Genomic DNA, 27,633 nt, shown 5'->3' with positions numbered 1-27,633 from the left:
GTTTACCAAAATAAACTTGTTAAGAAACTGCTCAATCTTATTTTTCTAAACTATGGATTGTTTGTTGTGCGGAAATGTGAGTTTATTGAACTCAGAGAAAAGATTGTTTTGAAAAAGATTGAGCCCCTGGGTTCATAATCCGACAACACCTGGTAAATGGCACAAACTAATGTTACCTGCAAAACATAATTTTGTCGCACCATGTACGCCGGAAAATAGTGAAAAAATAAAAAATGTTTAGGATAGCTCAATAAATACAGCTGTCCTTTACATACTATATCTTCCGATACAATAGTACTATAGATGTGATTAAAGTGCCCACTTAGAAGCACAAATATGACCTGACTACATCTTTGTTGTGCACAGACTTTGAAGCTGATGTTTTTTTCTCAAAGTTAGTGTGCATGGTGGGATCACTATCGCGGCAATTCACTCTTAGCCCCACTCAAGGACGCCCTGTGAGGCCTGGTATCATATATTGGACATCAAAGGCTGCCTGAGCGGGGGAGGGTTCATTCAGAGTAGAAAAGCACAGCAGGTGTGCTCGCTGGGCCTGCTCGCTGGGCTGACTGGGCCAGTTGTTCCTCCTTCCATATATATCTCCTTGATCTGACAAAAATTGAGATTCTGTTATCATTTTTTTGCATTTTTTCTCCTGTTTGTGAAGATGTCTCTTTCTGTTGATCCCATTTTGTTACATTATTTTCTATTTGCCATGAATGTAGTTGCACATGTATCATATTATGAAAGGTGGAAATTTAAAACACTGTTCCAGTCCTAAGGGCCTTCCAGGCCTATCTGTCATTTGTAATATTTATTATTTGTTTGTTTCATTGGTGTTTTATGCCGTACTCAAGAATATTTCACTTGTGCGACAGCGACCAACATTATGGAGGGAAAAAAACAGGGCGGAGCCTGAGGGAAACCCACGACCATTCACAGGTTGCTGGAAGACAGTTATTTGTAATAGGAGGTATCTTCCCTGAGATTTTGTGCACTGGGAATATACATATATCTGTGTTATCTCCTCATGTAAAGATTGTGAGATCTCCTCATATATAAAGATTGTGAGATCTCCTCATATAAAGATTGTGAGATGTCCTCATATATAAAGATTGTGAAATCTCCTCATATATAAAGATTGTGAGATCTCCTCATATATAAAGATTGTGAGATCTCCTCATATAAAGATTGTGAGATCTCCTCATATATAAAGGTTGTGAGATCTCCTCATATATAAAGATTGTGAGATCTCCTCATATATAAAGATTGTGTGATCTCCTCATATATAAAGATTGTGAGATCTCCTCATATATAAAGATTGTGTGATCTCCTCATATATAAAGATTGTGAGATCTCCTCATATATAAAGGTTGTGAGATCTCCTCATATATAAAGATTGTGTGATCTCCTCATATATAAAGGTTGTGAGATCTCCTCATATATAAAGATTGGGAGATCTCCTCATATATAAAGATTGTGTGATCTCCTCATATATAAAGATTGTGAGATCTCCTCATATATAAAGGTTGTGTGATCTCCTCATATATAAAGATTGTGAGATCTCCTCATATATAAAGGTTGTGAGATCTCCTCATATATAAAGATTGTGTGATCTCCTCATATATAAAGGTTGTGAGATCTCCTCATATATAAAGATTGTGAGATCTCCTCATATATAAAGATTGTGTGATCTCCTCATATATAAAGGTTGTGAGATCTCCTGATTGTGTACATGTATGTGTATGTGCAAAAACACATTTATGTCCCAAATTTTAAGAAGAAGAATACATGTATAGTAGGGGGTACTCAGTCATTGACAGGAGCCTGGTTTTGATTATTTGTCCTTTTTAAAAATGCATTGAAAAGGTTAAGGCTCCTTTAGTCATGTTTGAAAAAACTCTTTAAATGAGTCACAATTCAAATTATTTATAGTACATTTGACACTTAAGTTTTTCATGTGGACTTTGGAAAGAAGTTCTTTTTTGTAATTTCATTGGCTGAAATCTTAACGATTGGCTTCATTAATGAGGGCTGTGCGTGTTGAGTTCATGTTGTCAGAAAGCGAAGCATCAACACCTTTTGTCATGTGCTTGTGTTGGCGTAAATAACATCATGAGAGCGTTCCGTCAGCTCACACTCAAGACTCTGCAGTTCAACATCTGTCTTCCTATCTGGTTTTTAGGAGTCATCTGGAGAGTAACGCAGAGCAGTGGATGCATCTCTTGCAGACGTTACAGCAGCTGATTGACTGGATACTGCGCAAACATCAGGACCTGCTCCACCAGAAACCTGTTGGCGGAGATGTCAATTCCGTGCAGCGACAGAGCGACATGAACGAGGTGAGTGATTGATGATGTCAGCTACGGACCAAATTGACGTGATTTTGCTCAGAGCGATTGAGATCAGCGAGGAATCATTTCACAGAAAATAAAAAACTGATTCCTTACAACTCCTCAAGCCTGGAAACTTCTTTTTTGTACAGTTCTCATGTTTTAGCTTTGAGATGTTGGTTCTAGTTGTTTTTTTTGTTTTGCACATATTTTCAATCTCTTCGAGACATTAGCTTTTTTGTTGGCCCATTGCAAGTCTCAACTTGTTTTTCTGTAACTGTGTTTAACTAGCTCTTGGCTTTCTTGCAGCCATATATAACCTTTATGCTGACAATCGGTAGAAGTTTTTCAGTTTCAGTTTAGAATGACCACCTTAAGTAGGTCAGTTTTAGTTACAGTGCCCATTTCTTATCAAGTAAAATGAATCACTTTGCCGTAGATTATGGGAATTCCTAAATTCTTTCTCTGTGGTAAGAATAATATAATATTACGTGCAAATCTTTGCTTTGAGCACTTTTTCCTTTAACCAGCTTAGACAAGCTGCAAATCTGTGGTAGCTGTATTATACATCTTTTAATAAGGTGTGTTTTCATATGGCTTTTATGAAAATATTGTTGTTTATGTTTATGCTAAATTTTAGGCGGCTGGTGAGTTTTTTCTCTGTACCGTGATCTGACAAGTGTTATGTTCTGTGTGTGTTTTCAATCTTATTTCAGAGGCTTAGAGACCAGTTAGACCTAAAGCGCCCCCTGGTGGAGCAGAGCCTGGAGGCTGGAAGGTTCTATTTACGGGAAGAAGGGGAAGACAAGAGGCTGAGCACTGACAGTGCAGACAGTGGAGATGTGTCAGGTACTGAGCTGTAACACTTTGTCAGTGCATTTAGTCAATGAAAAGATCTCCTGTAAATGCAGAGGGTATCTGTTTTGCTTGTATCATTTAGAATTGTAAACCTTTTCATGGTTACTCTAAAATAGTGACCGGCCCGGATAGCACAGTTGGTAGAGTGTCCGCTTAGGGAGCGGTAGATCCAATCCTGGGTCGAGTCACACCTAAGACTTTAAAAGAGGAAGTTGTAACTTCCTCGCTTGACGTTCAGCATCAAATGGATAGTGCAACAACTGGTTGACCCGTATCAGTATAATGGCTCGGGCGAGGCAGCTTGCTTACCTTCGGTAAGTAGCCCCAGTGAGGCAGCACTAGATAAAAGAGCGGTGGAAATCTGTCCTGCAGCAAGGAGGTACATTACATATCCCTAAGGATTCCTTCGTCGTCATATGACTGAAAAATTGTTAAGCACAACGTTAAACCCCAAGCACTCACTCCCTCACTCACTCTAAAATAGTGAAATCTATGATTTAAAAGATATGTATGTATTTATGTATTTGGAATATATTAGTAAATGTACACACTTGTGTTTGCATTTTCTGGAATTTCCCATGAACTGTTAATAACCCTGCTGTACAAAATGGTAGTACAGAAGGGTGATTATATAGTTGGTGAAAAATTACGGGAAATTCACCATGATTTTTCACGGCTATATTGTGTCTTGTGATATATATATATTAGGCAGCACTTTCACAGACAGAATACCTGAGAATCATTTAAATACCTGTTTTGAAAGTGATTTTGATTTTTTTTTTACCTTATATGAGCAGATGAAGATGGGGCTGGGGAGAAGGATGCTAGGCATTTGATTCGGAAAATACGACGCCAAGTTAGATTTCTAAACAGGAAATGGGCTGAGTTAAATCAAGACTCAAACGAATGGCAAGCACAACTTGATGAAGTATCAGAAGTAAGTTAGAGTTTTATTTTCATTCTCTTATAGAGCAGTTTGTTTTTAAGAACTTGAAAAGTTTACATCTGAGATGTTGAGACTCTGCCTTACCACAGTATGATGTGTTAGTTGGTAGTCACCACTTGGAAATGTAAATGTAAGTACATGAAAAAGTATTGCTGTAAGATTTATGATGTAGAGTTATGTCCCTTGAGGGAAAGCTTTTAGAACTGTCATACTGTTTGAAAGGACCTAGGCTGGTGAACATCTTGACATGGCCTTACCGCACTTTTATAGTAATATAAAAATTCGTTGAAATTCAGATATTTCATGCTCCTGCAAATTCAGAGGTAGAAAGTTTAGTTTAGAATAATCACTAAATTACCAGAGCTGGGTATCTCCCAAAACGTTTGCATATGGGTAGTATGAAATAGAAGAAATTACACTGCCACTTACACTAAGAAATTTTTCGGATTACATACTTATATACTGGGAAACACAATGGAAGAGTCCAGTATTGGTGATGTTTTAGTTTTGAGTGAGTTGAATGATAAGGACTGTTCAGTATGTCATTGAAATAAACAAATGTTGTTGCCATACAGGGTTTATATAGGAGATTCTGAGAAAGCAGTGGTGGTGTACTGTTACTAAACTCTATTTCTATCTGCTTGATTTTCTAGAAAATGACGATGCTTCACGAAACAATGGAGGATTTGGATGGTCAGCTAGGGGAGGCAGACCAAGAGATGAGCCATTGGCCGCCTGTAGGGGACATTGTCATAGAGAACCTGCAGGACGAAATAGATAAAACAAAGGTAACAACAACATCTAAATTTTGTGTGGTACTTTGGGGTGGGATTTCCACTAGTGGAAGTAAACCTGTCTACACAGTGCAGTTTGTCATACATATAACGACCTGAAGAATCAAGCTATATAAGAACACACTTTAAGTGAAATTCTGTTCCAGTCTTTAGGTATAAATCATATAAAATAAACTTTTTCCAGTTTCTTTTTGTCTGGTTGTATTTGAGAAGTCCATATAACAAATTGCATCGCATGAAGGGAGCTTAACCAGTTAGCTGGGCTCAAGCTTGAGTGTTGAATGATTTATGTCAGGTACCAACATCAGAAGTGTTACATGAGCATCTATTCAGAGCAAATGATTGTGCTTGATAACAGTACCAGTATGTATACTGAAATGTTACTCACTGGAAAACTAGAACTTGTTCTTCATGTATTCTTTTGTTATTCAACTTGGCTTCTAAAGGCCATTGGAAGAATTCATTTAAAGCAAGTTACCAGCTCATGCTGGCTTCCTCTCAGGTCTTACGTGGGCATATCTCCCAGCATCCTGCAGATTGTTGTGTGTTTGCCTTGGGTTCTGCCTGGGTTTTTCCCACCATAATGCTGACTGCCAGTGTATTAGTGAAATACTCATGTGTACGATGTAAAACAGCAATCAAATAAGTAAATCAAAGCAAGTGACAAGAACATGGCACTAGACACTTTCCCTTCCCTAGAATAAACTTACGGTCAAGTCTGTGTATATGTAGAAAGAAAGTTGTGCAAACAGTTTCAAGTGGATGAGGTTGAATGATGTGGTGCTCTTCAAAATACATTATGGAAAGAAAATAAAGAGTACATGTAATTACCATTCTTTTAATTGCGTTCTTGTTGTGGACTTTTCTTTAACTGAAATGTCAAACTGCCTTGATAAGAATCTGATCAGAACTAGATCAGTCTAAGAGATGTTCTTCTAAATCTGAAATATAAATCTGTCTGTTTCCTTGTCGCCACTTTGGGTGCCCCTTTGGGAGAATTCTGACATCTTGTGTTTCGAGAGAAAGTAAAAACATTTACTGAAATGTGAGTTTATTTGCTCTTCTGTCTTGTGTGTTAGATTTTCTATTAGCCGGCTGTCTCCTGTTGTGTTTCCAGGGATTCCAGCATCGTGTGGCCCCTCTCCAAGGTCGAGTGGATCAAGTTAACGATCTAGCCAGTCAGATTCAAGTGTTAGATGTTGTCCTATCACATATTCCCATTAACAAATTGGAAGGCTTGAACTCAAGGTGTGTAGCAAAGCTTTTTTATGCTTTTTTTGTTGCTGCCGCTTTCACTCAAATCACAGGCGTGTAATTTTGATAATGGATTCCAATTACACCAGAGAAAAAAATGGCCGCCTGCTTTTAGATTTTACCTGGGCGTGTAGCAAGAAGTTCAAAAGTGTCTTTTCTCTGGTCAAATGGCAGTTTAATACGTTTATCTGACAGTTTAGCTGCTCTTGGAAACTCACTGGTAGGTTTAGTTACTGATTGTCCATTCCAATCACTGGAGTGAATCAGAAATTCCCAGGCTCCATAAACTTACAGCCTTGTTTACTGTGGAGTCAGATATATAAACACTTCATGTGCACATATCTGAATTGTTTTAAATAGCTTTTGCTGAAACTAGATCAGCTGTATAAACACCAGTAGCATTAATAAAACTTGTAATTTTGATGTGTAAAAAAATTTGACCACAAAAGAGCATTTTTAGGGGCAAATAAATGTTATGAGATATGCCCTCTGGTGCTCAAATGTACATTTTTCCAGGAGGATTATTGTTAATTCCAAACACCTTTCAAAGCATCATTTTAAAATGGATAGAACTCCCAGAATCTTGAAAAATGAGGAACATGGATGAACTTTTAGGTTATTTAGGCTATGTCTCATTGAAAAACATTTGTGTATCGTACCAGCACATTTTATCATTGTAAACTTTGTAATATGTATACAAAGAACCTCTAAACCTGCATCATTTTCAAGAATGTTTTTTTTCGATTTGGGGATCTGACAAGTTTCATGTATTCCTCTAAATAACTCCAGTTAGTGAAATGGTTTAGTAAAATATGTCCACTTTATGGGTTTTGTCCAGGTGGAAAATGTTGCAGTTGTCTATAGAGGAGAGATTAAAACAATTACAGGAAGCAATTCGAGATTTCGGACCCACATCTCAGCATTTCCTATCTGGTGAGTAGACAATTAATGGGCTGACTGTAGCAATGTTCTGTGTTTATCAGATATACACAGACATGTTTGTGTGATTGTTTGGTGGGGGGGGGGAGGATGGGAGGGGAAGGTGGGGTATGAAGGAAACAGCTTACACCTGTCGGTAACTACATGTACTGTTCTGGTCAACACAAGAGTGTTTTATTGCTCTCCACAAATCTATGTTGTAAAAATATCCAACCATTCTATGAGAAAAAAAAGTATATGTTATGATAGAGGACCAGCATCTTATGAAGGTGTATGTGTTAAGCTGCATACAGTTTTGTATTAGCTGTAAAACTGAACCAGTCATTATCATCGGATTGTCATGCTTCCATCAAGGACAAGTATATTACAGGAGCCAAGATTGTTCCTTTTGATTTTGCCTGGTTAACTGTGTTGAAGGTCGCCGTGAGCAAGGAATCATTTACTGCAGTCAAAAACGTGTGAATGTGAGAGATTTTACTCGCATTTACAATTACAGTTATCATTCTGTAATGATATGAACCAGGCCTCCCACATGATATGATAAATTTTACTGCCCTTTGACAGAATGTAATGTAGCTCTGTTGTTTTTGTTACGCAAAGTAAACAAAAGTTCAGCAAAATAAAATTGTGCCTTTTCATTGCATATGTTCTGCTTGTTCAAACATACTGCTATAGCAGCACAGATTGTAGGACATTTCAGGTTCATGCATGAAAACCTTCCCCATTACAGCATTTTAGAGAATTACGCACTAGCCTGTGGGCTTTAATTAAGAGCTCCCACTGTGAAAGATACTACAGAATGGAAACGTGAAAAACCTGTAAGAAAATATAGCTTTAGTTAAGCCTATTTTTTTGTTCATTTTTAGGGTATTTACCATATTTTATACCTGTTGATGTTTGACCCCCATTTATGTTCTAAATTGAGTTGGGTTTTCTTTGGACAAATTCCAAGCTTCACACACCACCTGGTGTTGTATGATGTATTCAAGCTGAAAGTATGGAGGAAGGCAGGTGCCAAATTTTCCTGATGAAAAACAGGTGGTTCTAATTATGCAGTATTTACCTTTGCTAAAGAACTCTTCTAGGCTGCCAACAAGAATAAAGGATTTAATCCTGATTGAAGGGAATGTGGACGTCCTATGTGGTCGTTTTTGCTCTACTACAGTCAAACTATCCGCTGATCATGTGTTGTTGATTTATTAACAAAAAATCACAGAAGGATGCATATGGTTTCATTGATGCACACATATTGAGTCGATGTTCCCCACTAGTACATGGTTATATAGCCATTGCTTTTTTACAGTGGACTTAAAATATCAATCAAACATTACTTTGACAGGTTTTGTCAAAGGTAGTTGTTTTTCAGGCCTTCTGCTCCTAAAGGTTTCTTTGTAAAAGTTCCATTTTAGACGGGTTTTTTTTAAACGTTTTTTATAGGTGTTTGACAATACAATGTCAATTTCAAGCTACATATATATGTGTGCAGTCTTTTTCTAGATGTAGGAATAGACTAATGACCTAATCAGTTTTAACGACTTATACATATTGGATATAATACACTATGTTTCCTGTGCTTGCACATGTAAATTTAACATGCCCCAAATGTTTATTTGCTTAGGACTAGGTAAATATCTGTTGTGTTATCATTCTTGACAGCCTCGTTATCAAAGCCACAAGTAACAGCCAATTAGCTGAAAGTGCTTTCCAGATTTCATTGTCACAAAGTGATGGCTGGAATTTCTGCTCAAGTTAATTGGACACCATTTCCGTGTTGACAGTAATAATACCCAAACGAACGATAGCAAAGTACACGTGTATTTAGAGTGTATGAACAGTGGTGCTGTATAGATTGGTTAAGGGAAGTCAGGTTGTTCCATATTACGCATTTACATAAAACACCAATCAAATAAATAAAGAAATATGTATTTTAAGGGAGATAAGAATGTTAGAACACACTGTGAGAAGTTCAATACATCTGGCAAATGATGTGCATAAACTATAGGTAAATCAGTCTGCATATTTATGTGATAAAATTCCTCATTTAATTTACTATTTTGTATATTTGATTCAATTGTTTATTTTGAGGAAAAAGTAGGATTAGTGCATGAGAATTTCTTAGTGAAATTGGGCCGTACATATCGGCTGGAAAAGGATTTTTATGAACTAAGGTTGTCAGTACAGGAGTGGTCAAATGTCTTTAACTGTCATTTAAAATTTTGACTGCGAAAATTGAAGATGTTCCAGTGGATTAATTTATTTTTATTGTATCTTTTTTGAATCCGTGTCTCAAAAAATGTAAATACGTTTATGGCCCTTGCGTATTGAACTACATGCAATTCTTCTACGGAGTTTTTGAAGTGCATAGAATGCATTTTAGAATGGTTGACATTGTGAAAAAAGTGTATAATTGATTGGTTAAATGTGAAGAATTAGTTACCTCTCTACCACTACATGTTTATAGCATGTTTAGAGTGTGGGACATGACATTCAGTTGACTGTGTACATCTCTCTGCATACTTCAGTCCAAAGTTTATACTTGACTGGACAGGTACTCCAGCTTGTGAAGGCTTCTGTCTGTCTTTAGTACAAGTACCTTATCTTAGATGATGGATCAGCTCCAGCCCTGCTGTTTCCATCAACATGTCTAAAGTCCAGAGATAAGGAAAGGCATCAAGGGTAGTACTGGGGAGGAGGAGAGACAGGATTCACGAGGAACACCTATGAAAGGGTTCCTGGCAAGATTTTGGCCATCTGCTTTCTTAATTCTACAACATGTCAGCTTTAGTACATTGGCTTTGTGAAGCTATTGGACCGTGATGTGCATAAATTAAGTCTCTAAAGCTTCCAGATAAACTGTCTCTGGCAAGGAAGTTTTGTGTTCCAGGTCAGCTGTTGGTGTACACTTTTCATGTTGTTGAGGGGTGCTATCTTAGATTGCTCAGAGATTTTCTTGAGCATCAAGATTTCATTGTGAGAGGATTAGAGGAGTTGAGGTAGATTGGGTGGTGCAGGGGTTTGGAAGATTTCTAGTGCACTGAATTGAGGACAGTAGATGGAGTTGTTCACCATTTGGTCTCCTGTAGATGTCTGTGAGATGAAGTGATACAGCTGCTTATTAGAACTCCCAAGATGTCTGCTGTTTTAGAAGTAATACAAGGGTAATCCAAGATTGAGTTGGACAGGATGTACATGTAACAGCATCTTGATAACGAGAATTGAGATTGATACCTGATTGTGAAAGGTGTCCAAAGTCCCCTGTTTGAGGAGCTCTCCGGGTGTGTGGGTCAATCCCAGATATAGAAGACCAAGATTGATGATTTCAAGAATAAAGATGAGATGAAGTTAATGTGCTCTGCTCTCATATGTCAAGCTGTCCACTTCTTTGACGGCTCCTTCTGCCATTTATTTTCCGACTGGGATGGATACATATTTTGGTTAAACGTGTTTTACTGTTCATTGACCATTCCATAGGAATCCAAATTGTTCATAGGAACATTGTCTGGTCGTGTCCAGATTCCAAAGTGACACCCTGGACATGTTTATGAGCTACCGGTAGGTGGTATATATATGGGAATCTGAAAGATAAATCTTCTCCGCTGTATCCCCATGTTCTGATCATCCAGTGGAGAGAATATCCTTGACATTTGTCTCTGGCTTTTGGTGTCAGCCAAAGGATAATTTCAGAGCGACCACATCAGATCTCTGTGGCCATCAGCAAGCCTGGGAAGTGGTTCTGTCATTGAGCTGTCCAATTAGGACCACAGTTGATAAGACTCCCTCCTGCCAGGCGTTGCTGTCGAAAGCAGGCCATATAGACCTGTAGGTATCCACTGTTGCGTACACCTACCTGCTTGCTCTGGAGGACTAACCATGGGCAAGAAAGGCTTCGAGAGACGATTGGTGAGGAGCATGGGACAACAGCCACTAGAGTATGAAGGTATTGATTTGGAACAAGTAGTGCTTGTACTTGGGAAGTTATCTATTTAGGTTTACATGGCACACTTGTGGTTGCTTACATATATGTCCTGGACAAGCTTGTACAATATATATAGATATATATATAGATGGGAGCATAGATACATATGGGAGCATTCAAACCTTATACCCAGTTAATATAGAGAATGTGATGTAAGGTATTTCTATTGGTTTATGTAACAACCACAGCCATCTGTATCAACACATGTATGGTTGTCAGTATGCTCTGCATGATCAGCTGTTGGAGTAAACAATATGTGATGGTGTGCTAGGATAACATACATACATTACACATTATAACATACTGGACTATCCATATGTAGCCAAACGTGGGGTGTGATCTTATATTGTTAATAGTCAGTGTAGAGGGTTCAAAAACTGTTGAGTGTTTCATTTTGCTGTAAATTATCTTTTGATATTTCATGATATGTACTGATCGGTATTCTGATGATGAAATTTAAAAAATTCATTTTTTTTTTGTTTTTATTAATTGATTTAACACGATCCTACAGTGGCAGCAATTCTGTAAACTTTGGTGATTTCAGGTTTTTATTCATAATTCATGTGAACTTGAACAATTTCTTTGAGGTTTATTTATTATGTTGTAAGGTTTTCACTTTGTTGTAGGTTGTTGTGATTCATGTACATGTATTTTATTATCATTACATGTATGTACATGTAATATGTCCTGGTACATGTATTTTATTATCATTACATGTATGTACATGTAATATGTCCTGGTACATGTATTTTATTATCATTACATGTATGCACATGTAATATATATATGTACATGTAGCTACAGGCATATGCTACTGCCTGTTTGCTTTCTGTCCTACTGTACTGTATAAGCTGGTGGAGGTATTACAATATGTTATATGTCAGGCGTGGGATGTAACTTGCTCAGATTTGTAGTCATCATCTGACCTGACTGATGATATTAGGAGACTGTATTTCTACCGCTGGAGAGGGGTGATACTTTGATATTTGTGTTCATTTCTATACATGTTCATTTGGGGTTTACCTCCAGCTGTTCTGAAGTTCAGCTCAGACACTGAAACTTTCATATATGATTTTGTGTATCTAGCCATGAGAAAAAAACGTGTGGGAGGATGGGAGTTGAGGGTGGGAGCAGGAAGAGGTGTGTGTGTGGGAATAAGAGGAACAAAAACATGCAATGGTACAAGCATTTGTCACTGAAGCCCTTTATGTCTGTAAGAATCGCAAGAACATTTTGAGTGTGGTTTGATGAAAAAAAAACATTTTGAGTTCAGTTTCATAAATTACAATGAAAAATAAATAATAGATGGGATTGGCTTAGGAATTTGATGGATGAAGATTCCAGGCTTATTGTTGGATAAAGTGATACAGCTTACATGTGTACAGCATAGTTTATACCAACTTTTATGGAGGGATATGCCAGAGGTAAAGTTAAGCTTATACTGTGCTATGTGTAGTGTGGCTTATCTCTGGTGATTTCCAGAAATCAGATAGGCCCTAATGGTGTTACATAATAGGCCAAACTGTTTGGCAGTTAGGCTCAGATATGCAAATACCACTCTGAATCACCCCTGAACAAATCCTAAGGTGCAAATCTAATTACCATAGTATTTCTAAGGAAACTGGTTGCTGTAAAACATTGACCAGAACAGTGCTTGTATGTATGAACTTGTTGTGACTAGAAATCTCATGAATATCTCCAGTGTATACACATGTGTGGACATCATGTACATAGACTAGTACTTGCAGAGTTATAGAACAGTCTCTGCAGACATCCTATTATGAAATGGCTGTGTCATAAATTAGCTTGCACAGTTTGAAGAAGGAAAAAGAACAGCTCTGTCCTAATAAATGCAACTTATGAACTTTATGACAGTTGAAAAAAAGTGAAATTCTACATCAAGAAATAGAGCAATACTGTTACAATCTAGGTTTGCATAAATATGCTATTAGACTGTAGTCATCTGTCCATTTAGGCAGGTATTTGGGTACTAGATTATGTACCACATCTACCCCACCCCCACCCCTCATTGGGGAGTCAGGTTAGGTCCATGAAGTTCATAGTCTCCTCTGAGAACTACCTTGATGATTACAACACTGAAGTGTACACACTGGTGAGGATTTTGAGTCCACACCTCAACACCCTGCATCACCATATTCTAATGCCGCTCTTTGCTGAAAAAGTAACCAGTGATCTTGAGGAAACTCTCATTTGACATGAGCAGAGACTTGTACCTTGCTCATTTGTGAGTAGTGAGGTGTGATTTTACTTCTAGTGCTCATGATGAATGAACATATGTTGTTTCATTGAGCTTTAGCAAAACTGTGAGACTGAACAATAGAAACTTGGTGAAGCTGTCACTAGTGAACAGTTGAATTCACACCCCAAGTGTAGATGAGCCCGTTTCTGTCTACATGTAGAGACGATGTGTTTGTTATAAGCAGCAGTTGTCACATGCTTCAACACCCACCCATCGCAGGGATACATGATGGAGATATGGGAGCGTCAACTAACTCTGGGTGGTTCTATTTCAGCATCTGTGGATACACCATGGGAGAGGGCAGTGGCTGGTAACAAGGTACCATACTACATCAAGTAAGTCTCCACCGTTAGATTTAACTGTCCACCTGATGTCATATATCTGCAAATTTGTATTTGACCATATCTTCTGTTCTGCTATAAACATAGCATAATAATGAAAGGCTTGTAATAATCCTTATAAATAGCGAATATACATCAATTTAGATGATCATTAATCAAGACTGACCTAATTAGTTGCAAAGACAATGACATATGGACTAAAATGTACACATCTTTTTCTTTTTCTCATATATGTGTAAATTATCATAAACAAAAGTCCTTTGAAAATATCAAAGTTTAAACCAATGACTGGCTCATTACAGGTACTGTAACTGATATAGGCTATAAACTTTCAGTGAAGGATTTGGCTCTGCTTGCGTGAGAAATTCCCCAAAATGTGGGTAGGGTGTCCTGGAGGAATGTAAAAGGCATGTTTTTGTGATTTAGTGTGGGTGGTTAAGTGGGATATAATGAAGTTGTCTATGTTATAGTAAATGCCATTGTCTAACAAGATAAATCGGACAGAATTAGAAAGGATTTAATTAGTTTATATTCTTGAAATGTTCTGTGTATTCTGAGGGTTATTTTGATTGGTTAATTGTTGCGCTGTGTAAAATAAGGACAAAGATAGAACCATTTATAGATCTGCACATTTTCTGACAAATGTTGCATATATTTACCCTTTTAAGTCAAATGTTTATTTAAACCTGTATTACCCAGCCTGGTTTTTGTCCGGGCTCTGTCTGGTTCCCTGTCATCATAATGCTGGCAGTCATCATATAAGTGAAATATTCCTGAGCACGGTGTGAAACACCAGTCCAGTAAATAAGTAAATAAATATCATCCAGATGAAAGTTAGCCTAAATGCACAAGTGTAATAATTGTGGAAAGGAGCTGTAAAGTAGATTGATGCTATTTTGGTCAGGTAGTAACATCATTTCAAAGAAGATAAAAAATGAAAGGGAAGTATGACAAATTTAGATGTGGAAATTGTCTCATTGTCCCATATTTGCATGTCAAGGTATGCTCTTAAAACATATGTTATAACTTTTTATCTGTCTTTGTGTAAGTAGAATGTCCTTGAGTACAGTGTTAAATCCCGGTGAAATAATAAACAAATATATGTTCTTCACATGTCATGCTTAGCCTTGGGACTGATTTTCATTTTACAGTCACACCACAGAAACAACCCGTTGGGACCACCCTAAAATGGTAGACTTAATGGAAGCTCTTAGTGAGTATGACTTCAAATTGACTTCTTGATCGATGGAATAAAGTTTGAGGTCAAGCTGCCTATGTTAGCACTGCATGTCTGATGAGGCCAATAATGAATTAATGGGGGAGAAATGTTCTGGACTTTCTACTGGAATTTTACTTTTTCTCGCCTTGTCAACAATAGGTCAGCTGTGACACTGGTAAAGGGCATATTTATATACATTATATACTGCATGTATCTTGATGGAATGGAAAACAGTGTAGAAGAATAAAATTTGGGACAAAATGATTGGTCATAAATAAGACATCAGCTGCTTCATGGCTGCCTTCATACAGCTGTTTTTTGAATAACACATATGCTGAATACATCATTCCTTCAAAGAATATCCACATTTTAAAGGAATAATGTTTTGCACAGTGCCTCAACTTGTCCATCAGATCAAAACTTCTGTCTGTAAACAATGATATCTCCTTTTGAAGTTGACTCACTTCCAAGAAGAGGTGTTAATTGTCATGCCCACAGTATTCTTGACGGTCGTGAATAGAGAACAAAATAACCTGCCTAAATTACAGACTACATAGTTTGGATGGAAATTGTTGCATTTCTTGCCTGCAAATTGTGGCATGTGAAAATAATTGGGTGATAAAATATTTCTCATACATTTTCCAAATGTTCAGGCAGTTTATACATTGCCCAAGTGTGCTGTTTTCTTGTTTAAGACTGGAAAAGAGTTATCAAAAAATTGATTGAGTACAAAATGTGGTAGGTTCATATCCCAAGTGAAATGCTGATTGGAATAATTTTTTTTAGTAATGACTAAGAGGTGTTGGGTTACAGTCATGTATTATTTATAGCTATTAACAAAGTTGATTATTAAATAAGATTGACAGCTCTTCTGTTTAATGTTGAGATCTTCTATTATCATTTGCTTTTTGTTTATTTCCAGATGATTTAAATGAAGTCAGATTTTCTGCATATAGAACTGCCATGAAGCTACGCACATTACAAAAACGTTTATGCTGTAAGTATGAAAATTGAAGCATTCTAACTTTTTAACCATATGAAACTTGCTTATTAAGAATTTTTCGGTTTCATGATTGGACAATGTATTTTTGTTCTGGTTTTTTCATTCCATTCTGAAGATGCAAATTACCTCTTGTGCCGACCAAATAACTGTGCTGTTATCACCTACCCGCTCTGTAACAGATTATTTATATGCGTTCATTATTTATGTCTCTTCCTTTGACAGACCTGAAGATTTATATGTGTATATTTGGCCATCCCATAAAGTAACTGCTTAGTGATTGGTTAACATTATTATGTGGTTTCTGCCCCACCCACAGTGGACTTACTGAACATGGCGACTGCTGTGACGGCGTTTGACCACCACGGTCTGAGGGCGCAGAATGACAAGCTGATGGATGTGATAGAAATCATCAACTGTGTGACCACGATGTATGAGACTCTGTCAGAGGACCACCCAAACCTGGTCAATGTACCCGTCTGTGTGGACCTCGTCCTTAACTGGCTGCTGAACGTGTATGACATGTAAGTCTTCTCCACATCCATGCCTAAGTCTGTATAGATTTGTTGTCATCGGCCTGTGGATGATACATTTCGATTCTGTTATTTTCCTGTTACCAGTATGTGGACAATATCTAAACAATTACTTCAGTTATCACCCCCATATTAATGCTGGTTGTACAAGAAGGCTTTATATGATACTGGCAAACTAGAGACGCTAAATACATAAATATGGCCATGGCCTACATATCTGGACCTTACATTTTAATATGATTATGTTTTCCAACATGGTTTGAGAGGCTTCTTTTAGTACTTTGAGACATGTTTTATGTGTGAAATGGCTGAAGATAAAACATCTGGTTCTGCATATATATTACTATATGTGTATTTATCAGTAAACATGTATTTATCAGTGAAATGCCATTTATGCATTTAAAATATACATATTTTATATACATAACGTTTTTCATATCCAGGATTCGTACAGGCAAAATCCGGGTGCTGTCTTTCAAAGTGGGCCTTATTCTGATGTCCAAGGCACATCTAGATGACAAGTACAGATGTAAGTACATTTATCTGGATACAACCTTTTCAACCACCTCTGCGACCAAAATTTTGAAACGTTCTGAGAGAACTATGGGGTGTAGAGAAATAATTTGCACAATTTTATGAAGCTTGCACCTTTCATGAAACAAACAAAGTCATGTTTAGCATCATTTTCATAATAATTGTATGCAGAAATTCCACTGAACAAAGTGCTTTAATGGTTGTAAAAGTTTCACCGTATTTTTCAAATAAAGCAATTGTTTGCAGTAATATTGGATGTGTAAAAATGTTTATTGTTTCCAGTTTCTCTAATGTGGGAATTTTAGATTGAAAGATGACACATAGGGTTATCAAGCATGCCCAATAAAAAAAAAAGTCTCCTGAAATAGCTAAGGCTGTGTCATTTGTTGTTGTTTCTGTAATAATATAAGAAAAGCAGTGTAATTTGTGTATTATGTGACATTTTAAAATTTGTCTTCACACCCCTCCTGTCATAATAAGGACAGTTCTAGAGTGTTCTGTTTTAGTTTTGTTCACAGAATTAGGTGTGAGGATGTAAGGAATCTCGAACATGGATCAGTAAGGTCTTGGTGTCTCAGTATTCAGTATGTTTTATTTCCTTTCCAGTTCTGTTTCGCCTTATAGCAGACACCAACGGTTTTGCAGACGAGCGTAAGATGGGCCTGCTACTTCACGACTGTATGCAGATTCCTCGACAACTCGGGGAAATTGCTGCTTTTGGAGGTAGCAACATTGAACCAAGTGTCCGGAGTTGTTTCGAGAATGTTTTGGTAAGAAAGTCATTGTTAAAAAAAAATATTTCCCTGAAATATCATGAGCAATATTTTCACTGTCATGGTTTCAAAACTTTCATTTCAAACTTCATCTTGTCTCAAGCTCAACCTTAAGATCTTTATAGTTTTCTAAAGCTGATGGTTGTGTTGCTCTATATGCATGTAGTTTTCTATAGCTGATGGTTCTGTTGCCATCTTTAGTATTCTTAAGCTGATGGTTGTGTTGCTCTTTATACATGTAGTTTTCTATAGCTGATGGTTCTGTTGCCATCTTTAGTATTCTTAAGCTGATGGTTGTGTTGCTCTTTATACATGTAGTTTCCATAGCTGATGGTTCTGTTGCCATCTATAGTATTTTGTTTGTATCATTTCATGGATATTTGTATCCTCATTGTCTGATGTTTGTACCCTCATTGTCTGACGTTTTTATCCTTATTTCACAGATGTTATTACACTTATTGTCTAATATTTGTACCCTCTTCATGGATGTTTGTACCCTCATTGTCTGACATTTGTACCCTTATTTCACAGATGTTAGTACACTTATTGTCTAATATTTGTACCCTCTTCGTGGATGTGTGTACCCTCATTGTCTGACATTTGTACCCTTATTTCACAGATGTTAGTACACTTATTGTCTAATATTTGTACCCTCTTCATGGATGTTTGTACCCTCATTGTCTGACATTTGTACCCTTATTTCACAGATGTTAGTACACTTATTGTCTAATATTTGTACCCTCTTCATGGATGTTTGTACCTTCATTGTCTGACATTTGTACCCTAATTTCACAGATGTTAGTACACTTATTGTCTAATATTTGTACCCTCTTCATGGATGTTTGTACCCTCATTGTCTGACATTTGTACCCTAATTTCACAGATGTTTGTACCCTCATTATCTGATGTTTGTACCCCCATTTTATGGATGTTTGTATCCTCATTATCTGATGTTTGTACCTTCATTGTCTGACATTTGCACTCTCATTTCACAGATGTTTCTCTCCTCATTGTCTGATGTTTGTATCCTCATTTCATGGATGTTTATACTCTTATTGTCTGATATTTGTGCTCTTGGGTCATTGTACCCTCATTTTTCAGATGTTTGTACCCTTGTTCCTTTCTGACTTCAGGAGGCTGGCAGACAGGAGATCCAGGCAGGAGATTTCTTGGACTGGGCGCGTCAGGAGCCTCAGTCCCTGGTCTGGTTACCTGTGCTCCACAGACTGGCTGCCTCAGAGACATCCAAACATCAGGCCAAGTGTAACATCTGTAAGGAGTTCCCCATCGTCGGATTCAGGTAAAGAGCATCATGAGGCAGACAGTCTTAAGAGATTAAGAATTGTGAAATTCAAAGTCTTGGAAATCTGTGACAGAAAAGGAGTGTATTGTCAGGTGAAAGCTTAGCATAATCTGTGACAGACCAGGAATGTATTGTCAAGTGAAAGCTGAGCATAATCTGTGAGAGACCAGGAGTGTATTGTCAAGTGAAAACTAAGCATAATCTGTGACAGACAAGGAGTGTGTTGTCAAGTGAAAACTAAGAATAATCTGTGAAAAACCAGGAGTGTATTTTCAAGTGAAAGCTAAGCATAATCTGTGACAGAGCAAGAGTGTATTGTCAAGTGAAAGCTAAGCATAATCTGTGACAGAGCAAGAGTGTATTGTCAAGTGAAAGCTAAGCATAATATGTGACAGACCAGGAGTGTATTGTCAAGTGAAAGCTAAGCATAATCTGTGACAGACAAGGAGTGTATTGTCAAGTGAAAGCTAAGCATAATCTGTGACAGACCAGGAGTGTATTGTCAAGTGAAAGCTAAGCATAATCTGTGACAGATCAGGAGTGTATTGTCAAGTGAAAGATAAGCATAATCTGTGACAGAGCAAGAGTGTATTGTCAAGTGAAAGCTAACCATAATCTGTGACAGACCAGGAGTTTACTGTCAAGTGAAAGCTAACCATAATCTGTGACAGACAAGGAGTGTATTGTCAAAGTGAAAGCTAAGCATAATCAGTTAATTCACATATCATGTCTTATAATATTTCTCATAAAACTTAACCTAAAAATGATATGCCACATATTTGAAGCAGGAAAGCAACTAGTAAACTTGCAAGTTAACAAATTTTTCAAACATAAATACGGAGTTTGTTTTACATAAATGTTACTTTTGATCTTAAAGGCTTTGCATAGATTAGTTGTGTCATAATAGTTTGTTTTTGTTTCTTTTTTCAGATATCGTTGTTTGAAATGTTTCAACTTTGACATTTGTCAGAATTGCTTTTTCTCTGGGAGAAAGGCGAAAGGTCACAAACTCACACATCCTATGCAAGAATATTGCTCCACTGTAAGTTTGTGTAAATTTAGTCCACTGTTTTTTGTGTGTTAATCAGTGCTTGGTCACAGAAATACAAATGTTACAATAGTTATAGTCATAAAGTTAAGGGTTCAACAGTCACTGATCCTTGCTGTGAGAATTAAAGTTACAGTTACTTGAAGGAATCTGATGTTTATTCCCCTTAGGCCAACCTTGACTTTACATATAGCCAAATGTAGTGAAACCTCATAACCTTATATTATAACTCACTCGTGGTATAATTCACTAGTCAGTCCTAGTCGATCAGGTTGGAAACAGTGGAGATAGCCATGACTTGCTTTCTTAGCTCACAAATCCATACGTTGCTGTTAAGCTCCTGTGAACACAGTTTCTCCAAAACCATATGATAAGCAATAATATATCCTTTTGCAGAACTAAAGGGTTTTGTTTAAGTGTATTTATATGATGCATATTTTGTTGTTCTCAGACCACTTCAGGGGAAGACGTTCGTGATTTCACCAAGGTGTTCAAAAATAAGTTCAAGTCCAAAAAGTTTTTTAAAAAACATCCCCGATTAGGCTACATGCCAGTCCAGACTGTGTTAGAAGGGGATAGCTTAGAGAGGTGAGCCTGTTTACATGTGTCTCTGTGTATCTTCCTGCATGTTGATCTTTTAGTCAGCTTATCTGAGTCCCTCTGACTCAAGTAATTAAAAGGGTTTTTCTTGTGTATTGCAAAATAAGCAAGTGTGTTTTGTGTATTTATTACATTTTTATTATCTCTAACTGAGAGTTAATTGGTCAGCTCATCTTGTGGTATAGTCCTCGTGAGCACTGCAGTGACAGTTTAGCACTGTAGACCAGGCTCACAACTCCATTACGTTCATCAGAGTACAGTAAATGACATGAACTTCACCCTAAAAGTGAATATTTACAGACAAATAAATGTCATAAAATACTACTGTTGTTTGCTGAAAGCATACAACCTTCCAAACTAACCTAAAAACAAGATTAGTTGAACTCTTAGACAAAGTAATAGGCAAACTATATCATTTGTTCATTCATGCTGTTCACGTGTAAATGCAGAAATACCTACATGTAAATGCCATCATGCTAAGGAGATGGGATTCTTCTGTGAACTCCGAAAGAGCGTCTCTTTGTCATTGTCAAGGGAAAATTCCATACGTCGTTGTGGCGCTTTTGTAACCAGGACAGTAAAAGCTATATGGGGTAATTAACACCAAGGTACACTGAGCAGATACACAAAATGTGAATACGAACAAGTTCCCTACTCACTGTGAAGTTTGTATATACCTGTGGTAGAAGTGTACATACCTATGGTAGAAGTGTACATACATACCTACAGTGTATGGTAGAAGTGTACATACCTGCAGTGTGTGGTAAAAGTGTACATACCTGTGGTAGAAGTGTACATACCTATGGTAGAAGTGTACATACATACCTACAGTGTATGGTAGAAGTGTACATATCTACAGTGTGTGGTAAAAGTGTACATACCTGTGGTAGAAGTGAACATACCTACAGTGTGTGGTAAAAGTGTACATGCCTATGGTAGAAGTGTACATACCTATATTAGAAGTGTATATACCTATGGTAGAAGTGTACATACCTACAGTGTATGGTAGAAGTGTATATACCTATGGTAGAATTGTACCTGAGGGAAATATACACATAGGGATTTGTTAATATGCATGTTTTTTTTTTTACTGGGGAAGGAAATTTGTGCACATGTGTTAACCTGTGTGTTACGCTCAATGTTCAGCCGTTTGTTTGCCTTCCTGTCTGACCCAGTCCATCATGTTTGTGTGGGCTTTTTTTTTTGTATATTTCCTACATTAATTCATTAAGTTCATAATGCTTAGAATAATGTCTGGATTAAGATGGATGTTGTTTGTAGTTTCGGGACATTCTGCCCTAAAAGTTCAGCATAGGTTAAATATTGATGTATTGAGAAATGAATGCTAAATTACTGTCTGCCTGTCTCGTGTTTATTACAAGAGATGTGGCCATTAGTGAACTCCCTGAAGTTTGTAGGAAAATAGTTTGTCAGATATATCCATATCAGTTATACATATGGAATGAACAGATCTGATTCTTACAACTGAAGTACTGTGTGGTAATGTAGCAGTATTACCAGAAGTTAAAAGGGGAGGTTTTTATTCATATTAGGCGTGTGATATATTATATGCTTCATTGGAGTTCACACGTCCGAATTGTACTAAAAACACATGATATATATATGGCATGTACATCATATAACATTGATGATGGATAGATAAGTGGTATTATGGTTGTAAGTTTATTTCTGGCTGAGGCTTGTGATGAAAGGTGAGTTATGAGAGTTTATAACCCGAAGCCTCGACCATCCATGGACTGTATTCAACCTCACCTTCAACAGTGACAGATATTTTAGAACAATAGGGTACAGTTGTTAGATCTAACAGCCAGCCCTGAGGAATATCTGCCAGCTAAAACATGTGCCCTCTATGCTATCCCCAAATAATCAATACTGCCATTATATGATGATAGCCATGGCTGTGGCAAACTACACAGCGAGCTCTTGTGTGCTGAAGGTGGGCATAGCTCACCAGGACAGAAATAGACAAGCTGTAAAGCTGTCTGGCTTGCCGGCGCTTGGACGCGATGAGACGTTTATTAGGTAGCGTTCATGTGCCGTCGCTATTGATTTATCTCTCCGTTCCATCACCTCTGGCTTCCATTCCAGACAGTCCTGTCGGGCCATCATTCAACCACCTACCAGCCGTGAAAATCGAGGGGAAAAAAAGCTGTCATTTGACTTGACAACAACAACAGATGGCCTAATCTGCTCCTCCTCAATCATGATTTGGATTTCAGGTCACATCGTGATTCAAAGTTCTGTCTAAGTAGGTACAGGGCTGCCTTTAGATTAGTTTATATTAATATGCAAATTTTACTGTGTTTGAAGCTGTGATTGGCTACATGTGTATAATCATGTGATTTGTATGTTTCAGCCCATGTCCATCCCCTCAGCACAGCATTTCTCAGGACATGCACTCCAGACTTGAGCTCTATGCAACTAGGTCAGTATCAATGTACCCCTTGTTATATGTCGCAATAAGTTGTGCATTATCTTTATCAAGCTGGGATTAAGTTAGATATTTTAGAATTTGCTCAAAATGAAGCAAAACAGTAACAATGCGCATTAATAATTCTTGAGCTGGCTTCTTTTTTTAACCAAAACTCCAGAAACTTCTAGTTGATGAAAACCTTAAAATATATAAGTTAGCACATGAACATGTATGTTTTCTTCAATAAATGTGGTAAAAACAGCCAGGTTGTTCATGGAAACGTGATGAAAACCACATTTCGAGATCATGTTGTGAAAATAATATTCATGTGTATTTCAGACTAGCAGAAGTAGAACAGAAGCAAGCCAGTTCTGTGACAGATTCGTAAGTAGTCTGATATCCACCTTTGTGAGTTAAGGAATTTGTGCTGTGTGTAGGTGCTTTTCTGAGTAATTGGTGTGGGAGGTCCAATTTCAATTATGCGGCAACTTTCCAAGGGAGACAGCCTGGGATATACACAGGCAGCCCTGATCTTTGTGGATGCTGATAGGTCCCCCACGAGGTTTACCACTGCCTAGGTAGAAGGAAGGTTTACCGTGAGCTTTTAGTCACTGAGCTTATTTGATTTCTCCTATAAACTGAGCTAAAGCAATGCACTTCTCTGTAGAAAAAATTTTGGAGTTAAAGTTTAATCACATGATGCCTAGATTAGCCTTTCGTTACATACATACACCTTTACATGCATTTTCTCTTTCTGGGATACATTGGATGCAACCTGTTTGCAGTTTAATTATATAATCAAATTAAAACAGTGTTAGTTAGCACCATGGGTCTGACTTAATATGCATGTATGGTCCTTCTATCAGTGTTACCTGTTAGATGTATGACAGTCAGGAAAGTTCTCCTCATGAAAAGCTGTTTCTTTGATATCACTGGTTTGGCCTTTACTTCAGTTTGTTTGAAATCTGTCTGTTTGTTAATCTATATTGCTATGCATGTTTGGAAAAATCTGTCTGGTTTCCTCCCATAATAATGCTAGCCACCATTGTAAAATGTGAAATATTCTTTAGTATGGTGTAAATCACACATCAAATAAATAAATAATTACATTGTTGTGTTTTCAGAGATGATGAACATCACTTAATAGCCCAGTATTGCTCCAGCCTGAATGGAGATACCTCACCTCACACTGTAAGTACATGCATGAATGTGTTTATCTTGTGTACATTAAACATTATGTGTATGTGATTGAAAATGTTTTACATCTTGTACATAATACAGATTCTGAATATGGTTAAAAAAATATCTTTTCAACTAAGGGCATTAGGCAGCTGAAAGAGAAACATTTTCATGTAAAAACTTATGAGTAGTCCTATGAGGGCAGAAAGAGAAATATGCATTTGGCAAATTTTCTGTTTATGTGCATGTAAGGTTTTTAGGATGCATTTTACTCAAGGTTGTAATAGCTTAGTACATGTATTAGTTTTTTTTTTCCTCCATTCATGCTAAGCTTGTTATAATAATTGTTTCAGTTAAAAAGTCCCATGCAGATAATGTTATCAGTAGACTCTGAACAGAGAGAAGAACTGGAAGCAATGATAAAGGATTTAGAAGAAGAAAACAAGTGAGTAATCAGTGGGTTTTTTACCTGTAAAATGTTGACATCAACAATTCCTATTTATGTATATATCCAAAACATTCCAGTCCTCAACTTAACGAGTTGCAAACATCTTGCAAAGGCTTATACTGTCAGTTTTGATGCATTTACAAATGTATGTTAAGTTTCATTTTGATGTACTTACTTGGAGTGAGTTATATGGCTTTATCCTTTGACTTTGGAGGATGGAACTGTATCTTTTGTGGTTTATTAGCTGCAGGTCTAAAAAATAAGCCTTCTTTTCTTGATGAAGGCAGTATAATGCCTTCAGAATATTCCTTGATTGATATGCACCATGCATGTGTGAAGTACACAAGAAGGATACCGGTAATTAAAATAAAATATTCAAAACAAAAAAAGTGTATGAAATAACTGCATGAAACGAAATACCCATAAAACTAAATGCGTGCCCATTTCAGAAATTTACAAGCAGAGTACGACCGGTTAAAACTGGTTCATGATGAGGATGACAGCCATATGGAGGATGAAGCATTTGAGGCCGTGGATAGGGACGCAGAAATGATTGCCGAAGCTAAACTGTTACGCCAACACAAGGGCCGTCTCGAGGCCCGTATGCAAATTTTAGAAGATCACAACCGTCAGTTAGAGGCCCAGTTACAGCGATTGAGACAACTTTTGGACCAGGTGGGAATTCAATACTCGTTTTGTGAACTTTTCACAGAATATTATATCCGTTGAAGTGACTGATTATGTCACATCTGCAATATTTCAACCGCATCATTGGAAATCAGGCCAGTAATCCCCAGCTGTTGACTCGCTTGTTGTTTTGCATAATTTAGTGATAGTAAAATATACTATGTATGTTACAGAGTTGTTTTATAATGATTTCACAGTTAAAGCTTTATATTCAAACATGAATATAGTTTTGCTCATTAATTACATTTTATCTGTGGAAAATCAGTGTCATACGAGTAATAAAATGAAGCATCAAAAATTACATGTATATTGTGCTGTGTTTTTTTTTTCCTGCAGCCTCAGGAGAGAAGTATGTTCTCAACTACTAGTTCCTCCTTACCTACCTCACCATACACCAACACCTCCACTTCTGTGGGCTCAGGAAATGTCTCCAGACAACCAGACTTAACACTACACATCAACGGAGGTGAGTCCACTGAAAAGCCTTAAGATTGTGTGAAGAGTGACCACGCCTGCCCAGCGAGAAATGTAGCACTGTGCATTGATTTGATGGATGGGATATCAGATGTATGACTTTTCAATTTTTCCCATGAGGATGTTGTACATTTGGCCTGATTCAGAGAGTTCTGTATTCTTTTAGCTTTGTTTGAATGTAGGATACTGTCCTAGTAAATAAATCTACGTGGTATTTTCATACATTTATGTGCCTTTATAAATTCCCTTATATGGGCAGAATTTTAATACTGTATTGGCAGGTACATAAAGACAGCAGGTCTCTGAAAGCTTGATTTAGTATATCCCATATGTATAAATTGGCAGTCGTTGGATTAGCCATTGTAGCCTGTATAATCTCAGGGTTATAAAGGAATTGAAAACCATGGAATTTTGTGTAAAACCATGTAAAGTGCTTCAGCTGAGGTAGATCCAGGTACTATTCTGACTCTTTTGATTGGAAGTCTGGATCAGATGTGTCCATTGGTAAACCAGTAAAATTATCATACACCTGGCTGGACTTATTTGAATTATAATTTGGTTAAAAAATATGCCTCCAGTGTCGCATTATTGACCAGGATGTTTACTGGCACATTTGTGAACTTTATTGCTGGGCTCAAGTTTGTCTGTTAGCTGTGGATTTTAAGATAAGTGTTTTATTAACATGTGTCTCAAATGAGATGAAACCATATATCGAAATGGTCACAGTAAACATTTCTGAATCGCAGTGACTTAACTGTTGTACTCTTCATACAATCTTAAGGCTGAAGTAGGTAGATGAAATAAACCAAACAAAATACCCTTCATAGAAAGGAAATGTACATATAGACATTGCAAATGCCACCCAAGATGAATGTCATTTCCCATTGGTTTTCCTCTTGTATGTTGAATTGAGGAAATACTGTATAGATACATATTTTTGCAGATATCATCTCTCTTCGGCAATATGTGGGAAGGTCTGCCAGCCAGCTGCGGATGGTCGTGGGTTTCCCCCGGGCTGTGCCATGTCCCCTCCACCCCCCCCCCCCCCCAACAATAATCTTGGCCGCAGTCGTATAAGTGAAATATTCTTGAGAACAGCATAAAACACCAATCAGATATATAAATACAGATATCCTGGTATGGAAAAGTTTACTCAGTTAATGACTGGTAGCAATGTGGCTATTGTTAGAACATTGACGATGTTTTTATGTACAGCATTTAAAATGAAGAATCAGTATAATCTCAAATGATTGAACCCCACCCTCCCCACCCCCTTCTGACAACTGTTCGCCATGCTATATTATACCTGACAATATTATGTATATATTCATGGAGTAATTGGCCCAATGCAATAAAGATCTATCTACCTTATAGACACAAGTCAGGATGAGGATATGGACGGGAGAAGAAGAGATGCATCTGGCATGGACTCTAAACCGAAAGGTGAAACTTTGTCGTCATGTTATGATAGACTGCTTAAAAATTTCTGTGAAATGATTTTTCAGTCACTAAATTTTAACTCAGTGGGGTGAAATATATCAGTTACAAAACACAACTTCGTGGTCAAAAAATCATTTTAATGAAAGGCTTTTATAGAAAGCCTGTAAGTCTGTAGGGAAGAAATATTTTCTCCTGGTGTCATATTTCCTTCATCTGTCATGGTTTGGTTTTCACAAAAATAGTCCTCTAAAAAATGATTT

At 37.2% G+C, this 27,633-nt stretch overlaps 1 protein-coding gene across 2 annotated transcripts in view; it reads left to right on the top strand.

Annotated features, from left to right (window-relative positions):
* Nucleotides 1-27,633, top strand: part of LOC135468293 (dystrophin-like) — an 82,933-nt gene that overhangs the window by 52,864 nt on the left and 2,436 nt on the right. For both annotated transcript variants that reach the window (XM_064746476.1, XM_064746467.1), the window contains 22 exons: nucleotides 2,186-2,342; nucleotides 3,050-3,182; nucleotides 3,989-4,128; nucleotides 4,791-4,925; nucleotides 6,049-6,179; nucleotides 7,024-7,118; nucleotides 13,635-13,695; nucleotides 14,853-14,914; nucleotides 15,843-15,917; nucleotides 16,240-16,444; nucleotides 16,897-16,982; nucleotides 17,594-17,757; nucleotides 18,894-19,060; nucleotides 19,994-20,105; nucleotides 20,563-20,699; nucleotides 23,089-23,157; nucleotides 23,485-23,529; nucleotides 24,270-24,336; nucleotides 24,678-24,769; nucleotides 25,222-25,447; nucleotides 25,796-25,925; nucleotides 27,308-27,376. In XM_064746476.1, the coding sequence (XP_064602546.1) occupies nucleotides 2,186-2,342; nucleotides 3,050-3,182; nucleotides 3,989-4,128; nucleotides 4,791-4,925; nucleotides 6,049-6,179; nucleotides 7,024-7,118; nucleotides 13,635-13,695; nucleotides 14,853-14,914; nucleotides 15,843-15,917; nucleotides 16,240-16,444; nucleotides 16,897-16,982; nucleotides 17,594-17,757; nucleotides 18,894-19,060; nucleotides 19,994-20,105; nucleotides 20,563-20,699; nucleotides 23,089-23,157; nucleotides 23,485-23,529; nucleotides 24,270-24,336; nucleotides 24,678-24,769; nucleotides 25,222-25,447; nucleotides 25,796-25,925; nucleotides 27,308-27,376 (2,558 nt within the window). The remainder of the gene's footprint in view (nucleotides 1-2,185; nucleotides 2,343-3,049; nucleotides 3,183-3,988; nucleotides 4,129-4,790; nucleotides 4,926-6,048; nucleotides 6,180-7,023; nucleotides 7,119-13,634; nucleotides 13,696-14,852; nucleotides 14,915-15,842; nucleotides 15,918-16,239; nucleotides 16,445-16,896; nucleotides 16,983-17,593; nucleotides 17,758-18,893; nucleotides 19,061-19,993; nucleotides 20,106-20,562; nucleotides 20,700-23,088; nucleotides 23,158-23,484; nucleotides 23,530-24,269; nucleotides 24,337-24,677; nucleotides 24,770-25,221; nucleotides 25,448-25,795; nucleotides 25,926-27,307; nucleotides 27,377-27,633) is intronic.

This window comes from Liolophura sinensis, chromosome 1, assembly GCF_032854445.1.
Source record: "Liolophura sinensis isolate JHLJ2023 chromosome 1, CUHK_Ljap_v2, whole genome shotgun sequence".
Lineage (NCBI taxonomy): Eukaryota > Metazoa > Mollusca > Polyplacophora > Chitonida > Chitonidae > Liolophura > Liolophura sinensis.
This window is presented reverse-complemented; position numbering and strand designations above follow the sequence as displayed.